This window comes from Ictalurus furcatus, chromosome 9 (assembly GCF_023375685.1).
Source record: "Ictalurus furcatus strain D&B chromosome 9, Billie_1.0, whole genome shotgun sequence".
NCBI lineage: Eukaryota > Metazoa > Chordata > Actinopteri > Siluriformes > Ictaluridae > Ictalurus > Ictalurus furcatus.
Genome location: NC_071263.1, coordinates 20,432,286 through 20,450,186, shown reverse-complemented (window position 1 = coordinate 20,450,186; position 17,901 = coordinate 20,432,286). Strand labels below are relative to the sequence as shown.

The window sequence follows — 17,901 nt, the reverse complement described above, 5'->3', positions numbered from 1 at the left end:
ACTGTAGTTATTAGATGTAAATAAATAAACTTAAATAGAAGCACATTTTACAGATTTTTTCAGCAACTGAGCATCCCTGATGACACGGCGGGAGCACAGAGTGTAGAAGTGCTGTGTGGGTGCATGATTGCACTCGGGCCGTTGAGTGCGTGGCAAGCCTCTCCTGGCCTAAGGCCCCTCTCTGCAGAGTCAAAGTTTCTTATAAGTAGTTATTCCTGATGAGGGCACAACTCCCAGCTTGAACGAGGCCTGTTGACTCGGCCTGTTTCTGGATATAGAGTGCATTTGCCCTGTTTTCTTTCGCAGCAAGTTTCCAACGTCTGTGCCGCAGAATGTAAAAGGGCAGAAAAGGAGAGGAGAACATAGAAAGGATTCCAGCTTCATTAAAAATCAAGATGGAGGCCGTGTTGTGTGTTTGTTGTTGCCCCTGGCTCACATTGAAATCTGTTAGGTGTGTGTGTGTGGGGGGGGGGGGAGGGGAGGAGTTGCTGCCTGTCTCTCCATGCCTGTTAAGAGTATAATTTAGAGGAATAATTAAAACCGAATACTGCCCCATAAACAAAAGATAAACTATAAAGCGGTAACATTGCCTGCTGTTTCATGGCTGTCACTCCCAGCTGTTGGAGGACTGATCATTTTTACACAGTGCCCAGGCTAAGTACAGCTCAATGGTCCAGCAAAGACTACAGCCTTGATCACGGTGCACAATGCCTCGCTAGGCAATATACACTCTCTCATGCACAAAAGGGCTTTGGATGGAACAGGTGTCTGGAGAATAGCTTATATTTGAGCCAAAATGTAGGCTGTTTCCAGCAACTACTCTTCTAGTTTTCTTCATTGTTATTTGATAAGAAGTTTGTTTTTTGCATTTCAGCATACCACCTTGAGCTTATCTGTAATAATAAGTTTGTTTTGCAATTCAGCAAACCATCTTGCGAATTAGACCTGACCTGAAACATCATATGATGCTGTAAATTCCTGGCTGTTGAGTTGTATATCTATAAGCAAGACAGTGACTTGGAGAACATTGAGTATAGATAGGCTGGTGGTGGGGAAACAACATAGCGGATACTTTCAGACTCCCATTAGCATAAAACTGAGTAAATTATTCATGATGAATGCTTAATCTTAAGGGAAAGCTCTAGTTAATGTAGATAGTGCTCTGAGAGCACGTTTCTTGCTGGATTCAGCATTCACAGGCGCTTACGGGAAAAGGCCTCACCACTCAGTCCTCTCTGTTCCGAGCTGTTTCAAGGGGTTGCGCTCTCCCGTTCCCACTTATACTCTCTACTCCTGTCTCTCCTTTTCTTTCCTTTCTCTCCCTCTCTCTCTCTCACTCTCCCTCTCTCTCTGTAATAGACTCTGGCCTTTTTCCAGAGAGCGATTAAACGGAACGATCATCTCTCGCTCTCTCATGCTCTCTGGCTCTCCCTTGCTCACTCTACATGTATGCCTGATTAGTGAATTAGAAGAAAAACACATTAAAGGCAAAGAAAGCAGAGCACTGTTAATGCTGTCCAGTAAGTTAGTGAGAGTACTTCTAATAACGTCATTCTTTCTTCTCCACCCCCTTTACCTTTGTCACACCCTGTCTTTTGTCTTTTTTTCACCCTCAGGCTCTCTCACTCTTTCTCTCCCTCTCTCTCTCCCCCTCTTTATGGAAGGTCCTAATCATGGCCAGCCTGTAAACTCTGAAATGGGTTAGTCCAAAGTGCACAAAAATTAGCTGAAATTACTATAGAATGAATATAGCAGCATATGAATGAATGTTGCGCAAGACAAGAAAGTAAATGAAATATAAACTGGAAAAAAGTGAAACAGAAAAGGGAGAGTGGAGGGGTGGTATATGAAGAGCTTGCACTCTCCAACCCCTTTCATGTCCAGGTGGTGATTTTGAACATGCAGGACCTGTTGTAAAATTGCTAAAAGGGATTTGAGACCACACCCCCGGGGGGCTCCGTGTGCTCCATTAAAGCCACTGTATTTTTACAAGCATGACAATGTGCTGGCCCTTTAAAAAGACACCAGTTTGCACTGGAATTTTTTCAAGTCTTGTTTTGGCAAGCCATGCCTGAGGGGGTCAGCTAAGAAGTCATTCGTAAGGGGTAATAATCCGATCACTCCTGTCTCAACCAGATTTTGTTTCTCGCTGACTGCAGGTGTTTTTTATGCTGCTGCTCTGTGTGAGTTTTCATCAAAAGTAGAGCCAAGAAGAGACAAGGGAAGAGACAGAAGTCGCTGCAGTTGTGTCGGTTCTGACCTGTGTTTGTTGCTGCGTTTCCATTAGAGCAGTCAAAGGGGTTAGAGAGGCCATTGTACTCAAAGACACACCTGCAGGGAAACTGCAAAGCTGTGCCTAACTGCTCATCCAGGCCATTTAAGGTGTACTTATTTGGGAATTAACACTGACTCCTAGGCCCCCCTCCCATCAACCCTTTTGTGTCTGTCTGATGGGCCTTACTTTCATTCCACTTTATTCTTTCTTCTGCCTCCCTCGGCTTTCTAATCCACCCGACCTCCTTTTCCCTATGGCTCCGCTAATGTCCGAGCCCCAGTTGCAGACTGGCTTCCTGGAAGAAAGCGAGAGTTGTTGAACCTGTAGTCGAGTGTCTTTAGCCTGTGCAGGCATGGTGTGGTGGAGCTGGAACTAAGCAGAGCAGCCATACCCTACAGGTACCTGTCAAACTGAACAGTTCAAGAGAGTGGGAGGATGAGAACGAGAGCATGGGCAGATTTGAGTTGGTCCCTCCCCCGCCTGCTTCCATCGGCACAGCTAACACATTTATGCAAATCTTTTTGGGCATTATTACAGATAAGCTCATTTTATAGCCTGATTTCCACTCTCCTGTGTGCTATAATGAGTCTCTGTGCGTGGGGGTGCATGTTTGGGGAAGAATACCGGCCTCGTGCCCTGCAGTCTGCACACAGTGGAGAGCTTTTGTTTTTCCATTTGAAGAGAGCGGGACGGAGGAGGTGTTGAATTTGACAGTAGTTAGTGCCATTAGCTCTTGTTATTGGAGGCAGCAGTCTAATAATTTCTAATTACCCCAAGGAGGTATTAGGAGTGTTAGGAAGCAAGGATAATTTCTTATTTACACGCCTCAAGCAGTGAGCACTCTTAAAGAACGGAGGGTAATGTGAAACAAAACAAATCAACATGCCAAACAGGGCTACAGCCTGGGGGGAGATAATGTTCATTATGCATTACGATAATTCATTTAGAAGGTTATCAATTTCAGAATAGAGGGGGCTGTTTTGACTAGTGGAAAAACACACATACATGCATGATTTCAAAGAAAGGAGATGAAAAAAGAAGGATACTATTCAGAATTGGCCTGGCTGCTCTATTTCTAAAGGCTTGTTGCAATTACAGTTTCCATGTTTCCAGGCAAATCATGTTTCTTAAATGCACCCAGTCTTTTCTGCATTCTATCCCTGGCATTGTTTTACTCACTCAACATACAGAAGCTTGATTTGCCTTTAATCAAAGCCACTTGGCTAAAGAATTTGCTTTTGATGCCATTTGTTCTAACTTAACCTAAACATAGCGATGCTCTTTTTAAAAAATAAATAAATAAAAAATACTATAACTGCTGTTAAAGTGGCTTCAGCAATGTACTGGATATTGCATGTTCCATGAGTGCCATGTTTTGATTTCAGTGTCTTGACAACATATGTTCCCTCTCTCGTTTTTTTCAAACCCATCTTTCCTTGGACAGTGAAACAGTAATGAGTAAGGCTCCATTAGAACAATTGCAGGAAGCTTAGGAAAAGAAGAGTGGCAAACGAGAGAGAAAGACGAAACGAATGCCTAGAGGTAGCCATCTCCACAATTCTACTCAGTCCATTCCAAGAGGAAAAAGAAACATATTAGAAGACTTTATTTAATGTAGATAGTGAAAAGAAAAGCACACAAAAATCTCCCTTTCTGAGGTTAGAACTGCATTGTTTGGGCCGAATGCTTACTCTCTGGGATGCAGTCCTCAGACAACTGCCTGTCTGGTGGAGACATCTGTGGAGGCTGACCCCCTGACCCCAAAAAAGAATGCTGTGAAGGTGGGGGAATGCTGACTTTACCCCTCACATGGCCCGGAGGACAGCCAAGCGGCGCATGAGAACAAACTCCGCAACTATTAAAAACTACACAAAGAAAGACAGAGGGAGAGAGAAAGAGAGAGAGGGAGATAACAATAAAGAAAAAGCTAGATCAGGCCAAAGCATATAGGACTGGTCTTTTTTTCTGCCCCAAAGGCCTCGCTGCTACTGCTCCTCCTCGGACCCCATGAGATCGTTTTCATCCTTTATGAGTAAAGATGAGCCGGGTGGAGACGGAGAGCAGGAGAGGTTATCTAGCCGAAGAGCTCCGGTTTGGTGGGGAGCTGCTCCCTGCTACTATGGCCGCCCGCTATTCAGTGCACCTGCCATTGTGTGGGCATCCATCCAGCTCCATTGTTGTAACAGAAAATGAGTCGTGCTCCCTGTGGCTCTGGAGGCATGCAGGAGCAGTTACGGCCACCGCTGCTATCATTCCCACAATCCACCACATCTGTACTCCTCTTCCTCCTGATTTTATATGCTATGTACATTTTGCTCACGAATGGTTATTCACTCTCAGATACATGTTTGTCAATCTGTCTGCCTGTCTGTCTCTCTGTCTGGATAAGCGAACATTCAGAGCTACTCTCTCTGCCCATGAGCTTCAGGCGACTGCCTCAGCTTCTACTTCTGAGGTCTGATGGGAAGGGAAAAATTGGAAAGTCAATAATGAGGGCCAGAAAAAGAAAGAAAGAACCAGAGAAGATACACAAAAGAAGGGGAAAAAAAGACTAAAGCAAAGAATATAATGGTCTTGAAGAGGCATAATGGTGGTGAGGAATTGCATCAGATGTTTTCGGTCCAAGCTAGTACTTTAAAGGCGCTTGATAATGTCGTCATTAAAAACGTGCCACATTATAATGATATCTTGAGGAACAGGTTCAAGATATTATAGCCAATTCGCTATAAGTTACAGTGCCAAAGCACACTTATGATGTGACTGTCATCATCTACTACACCATTTTTCAACACAGACATTTTCTTCCTGGGTTCTCCAACTCTTAATGTCAGGCAGCTAATTAAGGAAACATGCGAGTAATGTGTGGGATAATTCATTTGGGCAGGTCAAGGTATTCGAGTGGCAATAATTGGAGCCCTGGACTTCCAAACTCTTATTTCTCACTCTGGTAATAAGCACCTCGCCATCTCAGCTATGGCCCGAGTGCAATTTTTACTGTCAAGAGCTTTCAAGGCTCTAAAGTCAGACAGAGTGCCAGCACTGGACTGTAATAAAATGACCTGCTGATCTTACCTTGCGGACTATAGATGCTAGGAGCTCATCAAAAGCTGGCAGCTGCCTCCATTAACAGAGGAAAATTGTCTCATGTCAAGGCATTAAGCCAGCCGTAAATGGTTCTGCGACGATATTTCCATCTTAATTAATTAATTTACAGTTGAAATTTCTGTTATGTTCTACTTGCATTTAAGCATTCCTGAGAGCAGTGAGGGAATTCTGGAGAGGGTTTTCCTTTTAAGTTGGAAGAGAATAAAAAGAGTGCATGCTTTTTTTTTTTTTTTTTTTTTTTTTTTTTTTGGAAATGATAATTACAGTCAGGAATGTCTGTGGGGAGGACAGCAGGCCATGGTTATTGACTTGTAAAGGAGCCGGTAGGTGAGTCTTGACAAGACGCGAGCAGGCCCGAATCTTGTAAAGAAGTATCTGATTTCTCTGCTAGTTGGGTCCCTAGAGAGGCTACCGTGCTCTATCTGCCTGTGTTCATCGTGGGCTCGCTGCTATATGGTTAAAAAAAAAGGGGGCAGATAAAAAAGAATGCAGAGTGACATTTTTGTGAGAGAAGTGTTCTTTGCTTCTGCAAGGTACATTGGGGTGAAGTGGGGAAAGTCACTGTATTTCTGTTTATGTGTGTGTGAGAGCAACAAAGGTCAAGTGGCAAAGAGAAGCAAGTCAGCAAGAGGGAAGACAAAAGTGGTGATCAGCTAACATGGCTGCTCGCAGGCCTGACTAATTCATGAAGGCAAACTGTGCAAGAGAGGCAGGTGGAATTGGAAGAAGTTTATACTGACTCCAGTGAACAGGCACAGCCCTAACCCAGGGGGGTGACTCTTCTCGGTTTGAACTTTATCAGGGGCTACACTTAATCAATAAACTATTGGAAAAAGAATTAATTACTAAAGCAGAATAAAACAGCTGCATTTTAAACCGAGGATTCATCAATTCGGTAATCTCTCAGTTTCAACTCAGGTGCCAAGAGGATCATTCTGACTTCATGTAATGAGGAACTGTGGGAGTTTAGCTCCCCTGCAACACCCTTTTCTCAAACGCACATACACACACTCCCACCATGCTCTCTTTCTTTCCGCCAACCGTGCCTGATGGTTGAGGAATTCACAGTCGTCTTTCCCTCAGCTGTTTGTCATCACTGTCGAATCTCCTGACTGAGAGAGCCTCCTCTTCCCTGTTCTTGCCTCCATTCGGTGTCCAGTGGCTCCCACTCCCCCGCCTTCTCTTCTGCCACATTCCCTTCCTACCAAATTCCTGTCTTCCCAGGGATGGCGAAAGGGTATTAATGTGAAAGGCTCCGATGCTGGGGCCAGTGAAGCGCGTTTTGTCCCTCTGAGGGAGAAGCGGACATTCCTGAACGCAGGGACAACCCCCCCCCCCCTCCCCAACACGTCACCCCAGCAGGACCAACCTCTCTTCTGAACCCAGTGTAGTGAATTTCAAGGAGGGTTGAAAAAGGGTTATGGGTGATGAATTGGGTTTTTAGTGAGCTCATTAGGAAGCCAAACAGAGTTTAGCCGGTGGAGCGGAGTGGAGTGGGGCCGCAGCGCAGTAATCAGTTCTGCTCGCTTTGTTCCCTGCCTCCAGGACATTTTCAGAGCGAAACTTCATGGCAGTGAGCTGATGAGAGGGTCGACTGAACAGAGGTTACAATCTGATGGTTGACTTGTTGATTTATAAACCTTTTAATTCATTTACTCTCCTGTCTCTTTCGCCTCGCTTGTCCAAATGAGCAAGGCTAAAACCCTCGCCTCTGTGAGCACCTTCTTTGATGGCAACATCCAGCGTTGTGTGGTGGATTCTCTTTTAAAAACCACAACATTTATTATGTATTTGTTTTAGTTTGAAGTGTAATTGAGGGTAAAGAATCACTATAAACAATATTATCTGCTGGAGGGATGTGTTAAATCTGAGTGTTAGCACTGGAATGAGGGAGTCTCTCTCTCTTTCTCTCTCTCTCTCTCTCTCTCTCTCTGCAGCTTCTCTCTCTTTTCTGAAGAGGACTTTGATATTCCCTTACCAGGAATTAATAAAGCCATATTGCCGTTAGCAGCCAAATCCACACTTCTCTTCTCTCCGCCTCTGTTTTCTTTCAAATCACACTCTCTCTTGCTCTCTCGCTGTCTTGGCTCTTGGTGTTTTTCACAGTTTTCCCCTTATCATTTGCACAGCATATGAATCCTGTTTTGGTGAGAATTTATGTAATTTGCTCTGCTAATTATTGCCGTAATTAACACTTTAATTACTGCAGTGTGAAACTGCTCTGCTCCGCAGGTCTCCGCCTCCACCAATAGTAAGAGCCCGAGACACAGGCAATCAGGCATGCAGGCTCAGTCGTTATTTGTTTTCCATAATAATGCAGCTATCAAAGTGTACAGGGACAGAAAGATAGAGATGGAGAGAGAGAGCTGAGAGGCTGGGTGCACCTCGATAACCTCTGGGACCAATTAGTACAATTTGATTTAGAAAAAAACAGGGAGGAAGAGCTTGGGCTGTGTGCTTGGTTTAGGGAATGGAGAACGGGGTGGAGTTGTCAGAGAGTCAGTGAGTGTGAAATCTTTGGTCTAGACCCAAGGCCCTTCATTAGGCTCTGATCCCTGTCTCTGGAGCGAGAGGCAGTCATGGGCATCACAGCGCCTTTTAGTTCTCCCCAAAAGGAGTGTGAGAGGAGGTGGGGGTGTTGCTCTCTCATCCTCAGCAATTTATCCCTTTACAATTCATGAAAATTGGAGCCTGACATCTGCAACAGCCTGATTGTTTCTCAGTGTCTCCCTCTCACACATCTTTATTGCATTTCTTTGTCTTTTTTTTTTTTGACTCATCTAAATGAACTTTCCTGTTTCATTGGGATGTAGATGCACCCCCTCCTTTCCACAGACACTTCTCAGCGCCTTAAACAGTACTGCTCAAGGCGACAGTGCATCCACTGCATGCACATATTTGCTCTCTCAGTCAGTACAGATCATTTGTGGCATCTTAAAATAAAACATTTAGTGTCATTTTAGTTTCCTTGCTGAACCCTTGTGGCAGTTGTGAGGACTTTTGCACTCAGAGGCTGGCAATTTAGGCACGCACACAGCACTGATCCAAATGAAAGGTTTTGTGACTTATGAAATTATCAGCAGTGCTGAGTGATTAACAGGCTAATGAGTGGCAGAAGGGAGGGGAAGAGGGGGGAAATGGAAAATCAGGGGCGCAATCAGAGGCCGGGAGCAGCCATTGTGGGCCTCTCAAAGGCCCTATTTATGATGTAATTAGATAATTGTTGTTACAGGTAGCAGGTTAATTACACTTGTAATTATCCAGCCCAGAGCCTTTGATAATATACATAGCTGGGCTTCCCCAAACATCAGGGTTATTGGCAGATGAGTATCACTTTGAACTGACAGCGAGAAGGACACTACTTTTCCTATTCCTTCTTACTCTCTCTTATTCTTTCTCCCTATTGGGACGTTTAAAGAAAGGTAGGAGGGATTAATATGGTGAAAAGGTAGGCACAAATGTGACCATGAGCTACACTGGCTCAGCTTTTCGTCTTGTCCTGGGTTTGTGATATTCTGTACTGCAATGTCAGGGCAGTGCCTCAGTAGAGAGGTGATAGTTATCTACAGCATTCCTGGGATGTTCGAAAGCTATCTTTCTGATGGCAGGGCTGGGGGGCCTCTGGTATGTGTGTGTGCTCCAGTCCCCTCGAACACACTGCATCCTCCCAGTGCAAAAAGACATCTCATTAAACCTCTTATTCCACTTCATTTACGAGGAGGCCTAACTATGTGTTCTTCAGCACAAACAACCACAAATTAGTGCTGCAGTTGAAAAAAAACAATACACAGATAGAGATTAACGCTGAGAGAGGATGCAGCTGTGTGAAGGCAAGACAAGTTTGAGATGGGGGGAAGGGGGAGGGGGGCGGTGTTACACTGAATTGCCTGTGTGGAGGGAAAAAAAAAAAAAGTTTCACAGAGCTGCTAATGACTTGCAGTGTCTCACTCCTAATTTGTTAGCACAGTGCAGTGTTTACCAAGCTGTTGTTTTACAGGCTAGCATGCACACTGCTGCTCGTGAAATAATTGCTATTGCCGGTCCTCTGGGATGATCCTATCCTGCACTCTGTATTCTCTTCACCTGAGCTGTTCTGAACTATGACCTGAACCAGCGAGCACAGTCAAATCCAGCCTTTAGAGAGTGCTAAACTGCCGATACAGCAGTGGACGAGTGTGTGTTTTGTGAGTGTGTGCCTGTGTGATGAGGCCTACTAGAGTGTGAATGGAAGTGCTCTGTGTCAGGACCATGTGGCCCGGGTGCAGGCGAGGGTCCCTGCGTGAATCCTGAGTAAATAAAAAAAAGAGGAGGGGGGACAACTGACAAAGAAAGCAGAGCCCCTGCTACAGCCCACATTGGCAGCCATTTGGGCTCTTGAATGTGCTAAATGCTGCTTATGCCGACTGAAAGGTTCAGGAGAAAAGGAGGGAAAAGGAGGCTTAAAATCCCATTTTTTTCCCTCCCTTTCTCGGAAAGGGAGCCTTGAAGAAGAATCGACCAAAGGGAGGAGGGAGCTGTAGGGGCAGTGCTGCAGGCTGAGGTGAGGAGATGGCGTAACAAGACAGGGCCTGCGTTGTTCCCTCTGCCTTTGAGGGCTTGAGGGTGAGCACTATGGCGTGGGTCACTGCTCTCTAGCATGCACCCCTCTGCTTTCCTGTTTAAACACTGACGGTGAGGCATCATGCAATATCCTTGTGATTTCCTGCTGAATATGGCGGAGTCTTCATGAACATGGCTGAGCAGCATAATCCAGTGGGTGGGGGGAAGCTTTAACTCTAGTGGGTCCTAAATTAGTCACTTTAAGCACAGCCTCTGGAAGGCACTGCCTCCACATTTATGCTCCATTACCCTGAAACAAATGCCCAAGCCAAGCGAAACGCAAATCCACTGCTAAGTCACACTGTGAGGACAAAGCTTGGCCTTTGAGAATATGAGCTAGATACACAGCATGTCGATAGCATGAAGAAGTTTTACCATCCATACCTAGTGCCAAAACATTGTTGACTTAAAACTCAAACTTTCATCTTTCAAAAAGTAAAAAACTACTTTTACATGTTGTTTGAATTTGGAAGCAAATCATTTTTGACATATTTGCATGACATGACCCAGAGTGTTCCATGGCAGTTTGCCTTTAAAAGCTTCAGTGTACAGCACCCTTAGCGTCATCTCTGAGCACTAACCTTGGAACATACCATGCCCCCTAGCCATGTAGCCAACACATTTATATCCGCAGGACTTATTTGTAGCATCCTGCAGGCAAACAGTCTCTATACACTTCTCTTAGAATTCAGGTCACACATCACTGGCCACATGTCTGCTTGTATGTCCACAAGCAGACAACATCAGCGACAAAATCTCCTAAAATTCTGTTAATGTGAGAACATAACATTTACTGACATCCTAGACTTTTAGTGAGGCATAAATATGGGGGTAAAAGTGTAATAATCAGGCTTTAGTGATGACTTCACCGATTTGTTTGGAAATTGTGTTAATTGTGTTATAGGATCAGCTTTACTGTCCATGCATGCATGCTTACATCAGGGACACATTTTGTTGGGATGACACAAAGAGGGATGGAGTGAGGAGAAAGAGGGAATAAAGAAGGAGGGCAATAGGGCCTGGCTTTTTTCATCCTTCAAGGGCATTGCTTTTCCACAAGTGCCTGGGGCTACACTCCAGCACCTCTCCTCCCTGAGGCCTTTCGCCTGCCTCCTAATAGCCATCCCCATCTGTGTCACACAGGCAGATGATGGGATGCTTCCCCTTCCCTTTTTTCCACTCTCTCCCTCTCTCTCTGTCTCTCTTTTTTAGCAGATTGCACATCCACACAGGTTAAAATGCCAGAGTTGCCAGGGAACAGTCAGAAGCCATTAGTGTTTGGGACAATTTGCCCTGCAGCACTTCTTCTCTGGCTCATAAGAAAGGAGTGGGGGCGGATGTAAATCACCAACTCGCCTTTAGATGTAATGAGGGTGTGCAAGTTTGTCCTCCTTTCTTTCTTTCTTTCTTTCTTTCTTTCTTTCCTTCTTCTTTTTTTCATTCCCTTCATTCCTTCCTTCTTGGTTCACACATTTGTATTACCCGGACTACATGCAAACATAAACTTGTGTCCACTTATACTTATAGCTGTAGCTGAGAAGCAGGCCGCTCACATTGTGTACAGTGTAGGAGCACAAGCATGCATGCATGCATGTGTGTGTGTGTATGTGAGGGAGATAGAGAGTTGCTGAAAGCCTGGGAGTCTGATTTCACCCTGCTGGGGAGGCAGGCTGAGCCTACTGGAGCGGCCAGAGCTGGAGGGTAATGAAGTGACAGGTCAGTCTGTAAATACGCATGGGTTGGCCCGGCCCCGGTGAGGGGGAGGCTATCGCGTTGCAGTGAAAATGGAAACGTCAATAAAATTAATCTGCCGTCCTTTTGGCCAGGGCCACTCAGTCTCTCTGCGTCTGGACTCTACCGAAGTGGCCGTGTGGCCAACAGCAGGCGCAGCTTATGACACCACAACAACAACACAAGTTTGTACTGCTACACCCAAAAACGACACGTGTAAACCCCCCCTCAACCCTTCCACACACCCACCCACCAACACACACACACACACACACAAGCTTCTCCCCTCCTTGGGTGATGTTATTATTATTGAAGTGGAGAGCAAACTGGAGAATTAGCACGCCGTCTGGGTCGCATTTCTCAGGAAGCCACACACGGTCAGGCTGAGGCTACGGCTTGGCTCCAGTTTATTGTTTTAGGCTTTCCTGAACAAGGGCTTTTACTTAGCCTGGGATTTATGGCATTTGCTGCTAATGAATGCCCATTCTACAGTTACAACGCTCACAGACCCTGTCCACTATTCCCACATGTGTGGGTCTGCAGTGGCAGTTTCTATAAGTCCGGGCAGAGAGCAGAGTCACCGCATGCCCTCTGTTTCACTCTTATGTGTGCCTTTGCACTAATGATATGAAAGGGACACAGCACTCGGTAAAGAAGTAAAGGGGAAAGAGAGTGAAAAAGTAGAGGGGGAAAAGATGTAGAGAAGGGGGACGTCTGCACTGTCCTTGTATTCTTCATGTATTTTGCATGTGATTACTCCTCCAGTCGGATCATTTTTCTTTCCTCCTGTTTAATGTTATTACTTCAAATATTTATGTGAGATTATGGCTTGTGTAGGTGCATGTGATTGATGTTTCCCCAAAAACAGGAAGACATACAAGTCTGGATTTGGAGAATGTCGGGGTCCTGCAATGCCTTAGTGGAGAAGTTTTACAGATACATAATTTAGATGCCCTCAAGGAAGGCTTTCAAGGCATTTTTGCCCGAGGGCAAGAAAAAATAACCACGGCTGCTAAAAGTAAATCATTTTTGCTAATGCACAGCTAATGGTGCAGAGGAGCAGGAAGAAGGCGAGGGCTTGGGATTAGAACTTGGGTTTAAAGGAAGCCAGCCTGCCTTGATATGCGCATGTTTCCTGCCCAAATCAAACGCTGACGGGCATTAATGCTGCACAAAGCTTCCATGCCCCTATCATGCAAATGAGCGGGTGGGAGGGGGAGGGACCAAGGGGAGATGGACTACACTCTATTATGTGCGTCCAAGTGCAACAATGAAACACTACTGTGCACTTCCCACTTACTATTCCTTAACTATTCCTAAAAAACAACACTCACGTCCGCTGTTCATTTTGTTGGTATTTGTATCAGTGTTAACTTTATAAGTTTATGTATAATGTTTATAAGTATGTTTGACGCATGCAAATATATCCTAATTAATGGCATGAGCTCCAGTCTTGGAACAGCAGCTTTTAAAATCCTTTTCTTGCCTTCTGTTTAATTGTTCTGTTGACGGTTCAGGATTTTATTTCGATCGAAGCAAAAATCAGATCCAGTAACCTCCCATCCATGATTGAGGTTACATTACAAAAAGTACATGAGGCTGTAGGAGATTATGTTCCGTTTCTAAAGAGCTCTCATTTTGACCAGGAGACGGCTTAGACAACAGCGTGGCCTCGCCTGGTACAGGTGACGATGATGACCCAGACAAAGATAAAAAGCGGCAGAAAAAACGTGGCATCTTCCCCAAGGTGGCTACCAACATCATGCGAGCATGGCTCTTCCAGCACCTCACAGTAAGTGTACTTTTACTTGCTTTCTTTTGCACCCTTATACATGATAACACACTTCCAATAATACACACAGACCACATTCATAAACAGAATGTCTGTATACTCACCTGAATGCGCACAAATCAAAGTCAGATTGACTTACATTTACATTGATTTATATTGGTATTTTACTGAGGTCAACCCAATCAGCTGCTTGCTTTCCCCTGTTGAAAATGGACTTAAACCACTAAGACATGTAGCCTGAGCTTGTGCAACACTCTTCACATTCTTCCCCTTCAACCACAAAGAGGCTTCCTAAAACCACAACAATTTTCTAGTATCTCATTACCTTTCACTCCAAAATCTGTGGCTGACAAGAACGAAATACTCATTATAGTTATTATTAGTAAAGAATTAAACAACCCTTTGTTTATTCATCTTTACTATACATTTCTGTCACACTGCTCAGTGCAGGAATCACACTTAAATATTTAAAGGATGCATTATAGAAATTGTGTGCTGTGATTAAGGAGGGCATATGAGATCCTGACTGGTGTTTGGTGTGTCTTTGTGTGTGGGTTGCCTGGGTAAGCTGGGTAAGAGCAGGCCAGAGGGGGCCAGGCTGGTGGGGGTGAGTGAGGGGCCAGAGGCGGTCATGTTCCGTTGCCCTCTCTGATGTCAGGACATGATCGGAGACTAGAAGCTGTATTGATCTGGACCCAGAAGGTCAGGTTACATGCAACTCTGTTCCTGAGCACGTAGCTACATAAGGGGCTATGCAGGAAGTTGAGCCATGTGTGTCTGTCAGTTTGTCTGTGTGTGCATATGAAGACAGTGGCCTTATGCCCTGTGATCTGTATGCGTCACAAAGTCACATGCCCTTTGTGGCCATGCTGGCTGTAGCACCCCCAATGCAGAAGCGTTAACCCCAGCCCTGATTACCTAAGCAAAGCCCAAATAACGAGGTCCTGCAAATGCAGCCTAATTGAAAGGCCTGTAAATCCATTACATATTGGTCAGGGATAATCATGAGCTGTTTAATCACTTTCCCTATTCAGGAGCAGTGAAGCTTCAACAGCCGAGCCCTGAACCTTGCCATGTGCTTATTATTCCCATCATTATCAAAATGACTTCACAGCTGTTCATGGCTACATCTCCTCCGCTGGAAATTTTCAGCAAATCAGTAAAACATGTTTCATTTGAGAATGAGTGTTAGGGAGAGATAACATCACAGGCGTTACTTTTTCTTTATTCGCTCTCTAGCTTCTTCAAGCTTGACGTTGGTTGACGAGTGGGAAGAAAAATTTAGAGGCCTCCTTTGAGCCACCTACCACGGTGTTTTTTTTTTTTTTTTTTATACACACGCCTCCTGGTTAATTTACTTGGCTCACACCAGGCAGAAATTTCTTGCTTTATTGAGGGATCATTAGGCGTCTTTCCTGGCGACTCAAGGAATGCCTATTGTAGGCTTCTCTTAGCTACTGCGATTGCACTGCAAAATGAATGCTGATTCATGGAGAGCTATACAGCCTTTTCCACCAATTTTCTTTAGAATTGTTTTAAAATAGTGAATGAGAAGAGGGAGAGAGAGAGACAAAAAGAAGAAAGGGAGAGAGAGAATAAAGCCCGATAGATTAAGCCTCTGAGTATTTTTTTTTAATTCATGGAAGTACAGCTTTCAAGACCCCATTTTCCTCTTCCTTTGGTAGCTCTCTTGCTTCTTACATGTTTTCTCCCATCTTTTTTGGATTCTTTTGTGAAAACCCCTGGTTGGACTTGTACAAGCAATAATCCTTTCCTTTTAACCTACCTTTATAGTTTTTTCCTGTGGAAAAAAAAAAGACCTAATTGAATTATCCTCTACTACTCACTACAGCCTCTATACAATTCCTTACTTGGTCACACACACATACGCATACCACACACTAGCACATCCAACTCTTTTACTTTTTACTTTAATTTGTTAAGCAAATGTATTTCCTATTTCAGGATGCGTTTGTGCTAGAGAGAATTCTTGGGGACCTTGGCCCCTGAATGGCCTATTGGGGCATTCTGGCATTCAGGCATTCATTAGAGAGGGCAGAATGAAAGGAGTAGGGTTGTATTTTCTCAAATGCTCAGGCCAGCATGGAGCTACTCTTCCATGAGCTCCAGGGGTCTCTCTACATATGTTCTCAACATCCAGCCATTGTCACCTTTTCTGAAAAGCTCAAAAGGACAGCCCCCCTGCCCGTGTGCGGAAAAACAACACAGGCCAACAGTAACAATTGTTGGCTTTTGGATTCAGTATAACAAAATCGATGGCCCTCCCCTCTCCTGCCTCCCCTGCACACTTTGACCCCACACTTTCATGGGAGAAATCTCACTGAGCTTTTCGCCATTACAATTGTCTTTGCTTAAAAGGACCGCTTCAATTGGCACCCACCAACAGCTTCCTAGGGGATGGGAAAGATGCCTGGTCCCACACCATCCTCTATGAAGAATGCAAGACCGAAATGTGTTTGTGTTAGTTTAATGCACTCTCATACAACATGCAGTAGCACACAAACCAGCATCTTTTAGCAGACTGGAGCAGAGATCAGTTGGTGTAAACTGGCCTTGCACACTCAGTGGCTGTCTGTCTTTTCTCCCAGCTTTTCTGGATGTTTTCCAGTACCATTAGGAAAGGGGAAATCCCAGTGTGTTGCTATAAGCTTTCTCATAGTGCAGCAAGCTTATGTTATCACGAAGGTAAACTTCTCAGCAGGGAAGATTCCACTGCTAGGTTTTACGTGTTAGAAGAAAGGAAGACTTTGGGAAAGAAGAGGATATGCAATAAGGAATGTCTACTAGATTTGACAAAAAGTGTGAGGGCACTTTGTAGCAGAAAATTACATTCTCAATTCTCTCAGCTTGTTGGTGCCCCCATCCTCCCTCCTCTAGAGCAGCCCTCGCGCCCCTGCAAAGACAAGGGTCGGCCTTGCAATAAAAACAGGAAGCACTCAGATACAAAGATACCACTCCAGGCCTGGCCTGTCTTTTCACTAACGTAAACCTTCAAACACCAGTGAATATAAATAGGCCCCTTTGAGCAGGCTAGGAACAAGGCTGAGTGGGTTTCTACAAGGGTCGTGTCTAGAGTTGGTCAGATGGTGGAATGGTAGCATGCTCTCTTTCTCAGTCTTTCTCTGAGATCAAGCCTCTCAGGTTCTGTGCCATTCTGCCTCCTGACTGGCCTGATTGGGAAGTGCTGCTAAGCTGAAAAGCCAGGTGTATTGCTCCCCTGGGGTCACTGAAAGAGATGTGATAGATCCCATGACCATTTTGGAGGTCTGTGGGAGAACCTAATAGCACATTAGCACGTCTTTATATGGGCTTATGTTATAAGGTTCATTTTCAGCCTGTAACTTCCATCTTATGGTGTGAGGGTTCATAGCAGCCACTGATCTATACTGAAAGGCTATTTGAGAATGAATTATTGATTGTTTCAACATGAGTTTTTAGACATAGATTATTAGAATACATTTTACAAACTATAGTTTTGGGAAGTTTGTTGGTTAGTATGCTGTTGTTAAAATGGGTTTTAAAAAAACATCCATGAGGACATTAATCTCACTATTACCTGATCATGGACACACAGGGCTACAGCATTCACAGCCCCCTAAGGAACAGTAATTACCATAGTAACCCAGTGTCACCTCCAGGTCACTCCCTTAGAGACGTGATTTTAAAACCCTTTGGAAAATGAACCGATAAACAAATAAACAGGTTAAGCCAATAATGCACGTGTCCAGGTCTGCTAAGAATGTTTGTCCCAGAGGACAGTAGCAAACTAACCAGTTATGTTCTTTCCCTGCCTTTCTAAATATTCCTAATCCAGATGTATAGTTCTATCTTTCTGATGTTAAGCTGCTGCAGCACATCTGCTAACATTTTGAAAGATTGGGTGCATGTGCAGATACACACATGCACGTACACATGCACAAACACTTACATGGATGTTCTATTCCTTTCCACTTTTAAACGAGCACATTCCTCCTTCATCACGTTTGTTTCAACATGTCAATGCAGCCGTGCTGTGAGAGCTAATACTTTGGCCATTCACAAGACGCGATTTCATTTAGAGCCTGGTTAGTGCTTGTTTTGTGTTCAGCTAGAGGTGGGGTGAGGTGGCCATTGGGGTGCCATGGGGTCAGAGGGGTGCAGGGGCTCAAGGAGGCCCACACACTAATCTGTCATGTGCTCGTTTGCTCCCAAACCCAGAAGTCAGCTCTCCAGTCACCAGTGCAACCCAGGCAACAGTTTGGTTCAGCGCCAAAGTTGCGCGCGTGTGTGTGTGTGTGTGCGTGCATGTGTGTATGCACATCCATGTGGCTGTTTATGTTTGTGGCATTCTACCAGGAATCCTAATTATATACATATATGTGTTTATGGGTTGCTTATG

The 17,901-nt window shown here is 44.6% G+C and overlaps 1 protein-coding gene across 5 annotated transcripts in view; it reads left to right on the top strand.

Annotated features, from left to right (window-relative positions):
- meis2a (Meis homeobox 2a) overlaps window positions 1-17,901 on the top strand; it is a 69,854-nt gene that overhangs the window by 16,647 nt on the left and 35,306 nt on the right. For all 5 annotated transcript variants that reach the window (XM_053632081.1, XM_053632082.1, XM_053632080.1 and 2 more), the window contains one exon: window positions 13,357-13,502. In XM_053632081.1, coding sequence (XP_053488056.1) covers window positions 13,357-13,502 — 146 coding nt within the window. The remainder of the gene's footprint in view (window positions 1-13,356; window positions 13,503-17,901) is intronic.